This window comes from Chiloscyllium plagiosum, chromosome 33 (genome assembly GCF_004010195.1).
Source record: "Chiloscyllium plagiosum isolate BGI_BamShark_2017 chromosome 33, ASM401019v2, whole genome shotgun sequence".
In the NCBI taxonomy this organism is placed as follows: Eukaryota; Metazoa; Chordata; class Chondrichthyes; order Orectolobiformes; family Hemiscylliidae; genus Chiloscyllium; species Chiloscyllium plagiosum.
Window position 1 is genome coordinate 17,935,735 of NC_057742.1, and position 6,113 is coordinate 17,941,847.

General features: G+C 41.6%; 1 protein-coding gene across 1 annotated transcript in view; it reads left to right on the forward strand.

The window, feature by feature from the left end:
• Positions 1–1,669: 1,669 nt before the first annotated feature.
• The window catches only part of LOC122539900 (all-trans-retinol 13,14-reductase-like), a 33,358-nt gene continuing 28,914 nt past the window's right edge, over positions 1,670–6,113 (forward strand). The window contains exons 1-2 of the mRNA XM_043675057.1: positions 1,670–1,896; positions 2,812–2,994. Of these exons, the coding sequence (XP_043530992.1) occupies positions 1,737–1,896; positions 2,812–2,994 (343 nt within the window). The 5' untranslated portion in view covers positions 1,670–1,736. The remainder of the gene's footprint in view (positions 1,897–2,811; positions 2,995–6,113) is intronic.

Consider the following 6,113-nt stretch of genomic DNA (forward strand, 5'->3'; position numbering starts at 1 on the left):
GATGGGTGTTTCAATTCCACTTACCCGCACGCTCCCCATAGCCCTCAATTCCTTAGTGGGACTTAGTGTTATTAAAAATTGAAGGTGATGGTAACCTCTGGTTTATATAGGTATTTTTAATCAATCTGTTCAGATGTATTAATAGCACACCTATGATATATCTCCTAAGTCTGGAGCAGGTAGGGCTTGAACCAGGCCTCTGGCTCACATGTCAGGATACTAACACTGTGCCTCTGGCAGATGTCCATGCACAGTTTAAGATCAAAATGCTGAGTTTCTGTCAGCGATGCTCAGATCCTTCAGAGGCTGTGCTGTTGAAGACTTCAGTGACGGCATTGCAGTGATTTTTGTGCAGATTACAATAATTAGATATTTTTTAATCAAGCTGCTCAGAGGTGATATTACACAGCACCGGAGCAGGTGAGACTTGAACACATGAAGTCTTGTCCCAGAGGTAGGGAACACTACAATTGTGTCACAAGAACCCTATTACAGTAATTACCCACTTGTCACACATTAAAAAAGACAATTGAAAACGTCAGGGATAGAAAGGTAAATGGGCTTTTCATAAGCGACCTTTGCTGCTGAGCAATCTATCTACCGGAAAAGGATTCCAAGTGTGAATTCTCATTCTTTCAAAAGAAATTTCATGCCGTGCATTTTTGAAATTTTTTGTTTGAGATTTGATGATTCATGTCTTCCCTTTAATCCAATATTCATGTTTGATTTTTGTGCAGTGACTTGAATGTCTTTTCCCCCTGCTTTGCAATATCTATCTTTTGAGCATACTTACCTACTTCCTGGCATTTTAGTGCAGAAACATGCTAGGCAGGAGGAGGAGGAGGTCATTCAGACCTTTGTAACCGCTCTGCCATTCAATATGATGATGGCGGATTATTCAATTCGGTATCCTGCTAATGCTTTCTCCCTATTCCCTTTGATCCCTTCAGCCCCAAGTACTACAGCTCACCCCTTCCTTGTGACAGAAAATTACATAGGCTTATCACTCTCTAGGTGGAGAAATTTCTCCTCATCTCAGTCCGAAATGGCCTACCCCATATCCCTAGAATTTGATGCACTGGTCCGACTCTAGTATTGGTCAGGGTCAAATGTTGCTTTCTGTCGCTCCTGTGAAGGCTCTGCATATTTCGATAAAAATTCTATAAAAATGTAACTTGCTGTTGTTCGGATGAATCATGATTTCCCTCCCCCTTTTGCCCCTCACAGCAAGATCTTGGACATTTAATGACTATTCACCGTTATGACTCACCACTGGGGCTGAGACCTCTCAGCCCTGAACTCAGATCTTCTGCATTGGGGTAAGGATCACTCTGACCTCAAAACCTTTCTGATTTATATGTGTGGATTTGCTTCCCTCACGAAAGCATTCACTGCTCCGATAAACAAAACTCAAATTCCTGCTATAAATATAATAATGCGTCTCTCCTTGCATCCACATCCTAGTACAAATTCTACATATTGTAGGATTACATATTTCAATCTCAATACCAGTTCTGTTCAGACACTTAAACAACCCAATATTAAAACAACATTCCTTGAAGTGGTCCAATGTAGTCCAAGTCTGTCCAGTCCTCTGCCCATAAACTTTAGTTTTGTTTGTGACTGCAGTCGACGAAATAGAATCTATTACTTTCCCTTTAATTGCCCAGAGATCCTTTAAACGGAATAGGAAGTAGGCTTTACCCTTTCAGTGAGCGGAGCCAAGTGGGAGGACGATGTGGCTGTACGTTGGGCTGTTGTTGGTTGTGTATTTCATCTTCCATAAAGTTTTCCGCCGCTCCTCCCCGAGTGTAAACCCTTTCTCCGGAGACACGAGGAGACCACCGCAGCCTCTGGTCACTGATCCAGAAGCGAGGAAGCGACTTCTCCACAAAGGTCTCATATATTGTTGCACTAGAAAAGCCGTCCAAAGTCCACATTCATGCAGCTGTAACTGTTCAGTCGTGTTTTATAACGCGGAAATTCCTTAGGAAGGTCAAATAGTCTTGAGTTGAATTTGTTTGAGAGATTTGTGTCGTGTCCTAAGCCAGGTATATGAATAGCAGTTTGGGAAGCACAGTACTCAACTAAAACGATGATTTGGAGATGCCGGTGTTGGACTGGGGTGTACAAAGTTAAAAATCAGACAACACCGAAGCTAGTGTGCTTCCAATTAAACCTGTTGGACTATAACCTGGTGTTGTGTGATTTCCAACTAAAACAACCACGCCTCCGTCCCTCCAAATGGAGAAAGGACTTAGTGTGTATCTTCCCTTAAAAGCAATCTATAGTCCAATTTTGTCAGGTGTCAGGCACGACTGTTTGGGCCACAAATCCGTTATGTTAGGAACAAGCCTTATTAACTCAACACTGGGGTTTATTCTGAACCTCTTTAGGTCAATGAATATACAGCGATTCTGCCAGTATTTGACATAATATAATTTTCAGGTTCTTAAGCCAAATCTCAAAGACTAGACTTTCAGCTGCTTCCCCCAAAGTAGGTTTGTTTCACCTGTGAACTGATACCACTATCATATTTCTGACAAGGTACACTGAGATTTCCTAAGAGGGACATAGGAACATAGAGATATGAGAACCACACTGTGAGTTTTATTTTTTTTTCTTCATCCTTTGCTAAGGATCCTCAACCTCCCTATGGGTCCAGCAAGCATATGTTTTAAAAAAATACATTCCTTGCTATGTTGTATCTGCCCAACATGTCACTTGGAATCTGTCTAAGTTGACTGGAGGACAATGTAGATGGCCCCTAACCTTTCCTTGTTTCTAATATGTCTTTGTGATCTTATTCAGGCTTTACTGCAGATAAAGTGCCAGAAAACCTTGATGCCATTGTGATTGGCAGTGGAATTGGAGGGCTCTCAGTAGCAGCAATATTGGCCAAAGCTGGCAAGCGTGTCCTGGTGCTGGAACAGCATGACCAGGCTGGAGGATGTTGTCACACCTTTATTAAGAAAGGTTTTGAGTTTGACGTTGGTAAGAGCTTTGGATTTGAAATCTACTACGCGGCAAAATAATAATCTTTATTTAGTGTGAACCCTTTTCTCTTTCACTTTTAATTTCTCCACTATGAGGTTCTTCCACCAATAACAGAAGGAGCTATTCTCGGATTCCTGTCTGTTCTTGGCTGTTAATGTGTGAAATACCAAAGTCAAGTACTTTTCAAAACTTATTTGTAAAGAATAAGTTTTACAAATAATGAGTGCTATTTATTATTGGAAAATAAACCATGCAATTATAGAATAGCCTGCCATATTATCGAATATCACTGTGCCTACTATATCCTAGGATACTTTATAATCACTGAATTAGTTTGATGACCAACCACTGTTTGAGGTCAATCTGGTCACCAGTTATATGCAGTGGGATGTCATAAATAGCTGAGTTTTATCTCTGTTTTGATGGTATTTTTCAAGAGACATGCTGGCCTGACACAATAACAATATTTATTTATGTCTTCAACTTAATAAAGCATTCTAAGGGGCATTGTAAAACGAAGTATGTCACCAAGCAACATTAGGTCATATAGTCAATAGTTTGTCTTAAACGAAGGCAAGAGGGAGAAGTGAAGAGTGTGGCAAGGGTTTGCCAGAGATTAGGGCCTACACTACTGAAGGTACAGCTATCAATGGTGAAGTGATTAACATCAGGGATGCACAAGATGCAGAATTAAAGAAGCACCAACATCCCCTCTGTGGACAGTGCTGTGGGAATATTTTACATTCATCTACACTACTGGAACAGCCCAAGAGGATTGAGGTCTTGTGCCATGGATGACACATCGAACAGTAAGGCACTGCCTTCAGACTGCCCTGAGATAGCAGCCTCGATTGTATGTTCAAGTTCTGGAATGAGAATGGGTTTCTGTTACAGAGGCAACAATGCAACTTGCTGAGTGAAGTTCAGTTTCTATCACATGTATTCCTGTGCTTTGTGCCATTGTGTGGGTACAATTTGATAAATGAACTTTTTATTTCCACCTGCACTCCTGCTAAATTTTAAAAAGAAATGGAGGTGAACTAATCTGAAGAATCAGTTTCATAATAATTCTCGGTGGATTTTGGTAGTTATGATGAGCTAGAGGACACTTTGCAGCTGTTTTATTGACAATGGCAGCAAAATAATATTGCACATTAACATTGGAGCAAGTGAGACAGTTCTTCGTGGTTGCTATCTCTATGGAAAGGGCTTCCTCAACAAATTTGAGATATATTGAACCCCAATGTGAGGTGGCAAAGCAAGAAATATCTGCAGTCGAGAAGGGTCTGCCTACTGCGGTCAGTCATCAGAGTGGAGTCTGTAACATGGAGGTCATGCCTCTTTCTCAAAGTTCCTTTCATGACATGGATAAAGTAATTCATAATGATTAATCTTTAATGAATACAACATTGACTTTGACATCTAAAATGCAAGGTGCTGATGTGCTCATATACACTCTTCCATTGTGCAGGAGGGTAATGCTGATGATGTAGCTGAGGGTTTTGGTACAACGACCATATGAAGAGATTTGACATTGGGAGAAATTGCTTTGTTGTGTCATGGGTTCAATGCCTATCGTGACTGGGCTACAGAGAGAGACAAGCAGTTACCATTGAAGTCTTAATCTCCATTGTTTCATGAGGTATAGGTTCTGACCATAGGAATTAGGATCTGTAATTTATGATACTGTAGATCTACCTGTGAGGAGGTTGGTGTCAAATCACTCAAAACTCCTGATTGCTGCTTACCAGGCTGCTCCTGTGCACCAATTATCTGCAGTCTAAATGGGATGGATTCAAACTTGTGAGTCATCGAACGACCAACTAATGATTATTTTCCTGGTTCAGGTTGAAGCTAAGGGAAGCTGTCTCTGGAATTAAGGTGGCTGTGTGATGATTTGCCTGGCAAATTAGTTCAGAACTAATTTAAGTCCCCCCATGGCAAACATGTTACGTGTGCCAACAGACCCAGAGTACCACAATGTACAGGTCCTAGTTCACAAGCTAGTCTGGCTCACTCAGTAAAACTTTAACCATACTTATTTCTTTTGGGACCAGATGGTTACAAATAACCCTATCGGCCAAATGTTTTCAATAGGTGGGTCGTCCTGGTTGGACAAGCTTCGATAGCAAGGTTACTACTGCTCTGTAACTAGACTACACCCAATTAAATGCAAGCCATACCCCTGAGGGCAATTGCTAACCTTGATCTCCATTTACTGGATATTGATAAAGTGGAGTGTCTACTCTGTCCTGGTAAACAGAAACCATAGCAGTGTGACTATTTAGTAATTTGGACTGGACGGTACTAACCATGGTGATGGATTTATACATGGCTCGGCCTCTTTACAAACTGTGGATGTATCCCGCTTTTAATATAATAGTGAAAGGTATGTACCTTGTATAGTTTTATAAAAAAAATTACATTATAATCTTTTATCTTTAACATTTGTGTGAACATATTTAATAGGGAATTGATGAGTGTGTTGAAACATTTTGCATGTTGAAAGCACAGCAGATCATGCAAGGTGACAGACCCTTTAGGGTACACAAGCATTTGACCCATCTCTGTATGGCAGGAGAGTAGAATGAATTAAAAGAGTTTGTCAGGAATGCCCTGACACACGTGGCAGTGTGCAGTTAAACAGCATCTTTTGAAAAGGCTGGCAGAAACAACAGCCTATATTTACATAGTCTGGATCAGTGGTGCTGGAAGAGCACAGCAATTCAGGCAGCATCAGACGAGCAGCAAAATCGACGTTTCAGGCAAAAGCCCTTCATCAGGAATAAAGGCAGAGAGCCTGAAGCATGGAGAGATAAGCTAGAGGAGGGTGAAAGTAGCATAGAGTACAATAGGTGAGTGGGGGAGGAGATGAAGGTGATAGGTCAGGGAGGAGAGGGTGGAGTGGATAGGTGGAAAAGGAGCTAGGCAGGTCGGACAAGTCCAGACAGGTCAAGGGGACAGTGTGGGCTGGAAGTTTGAAACTAAGATGAGGTGGGGGAAGGGGAAATGAGGAAACTGTTGAAGTCCACATTGATGCCCTGGGGTTGAAGTGTTCCGAGGCGGAAGATGAGGCGTTCTTCCTCCAGGCGTCTGGTGGTGAGGGAGCGGAGGTG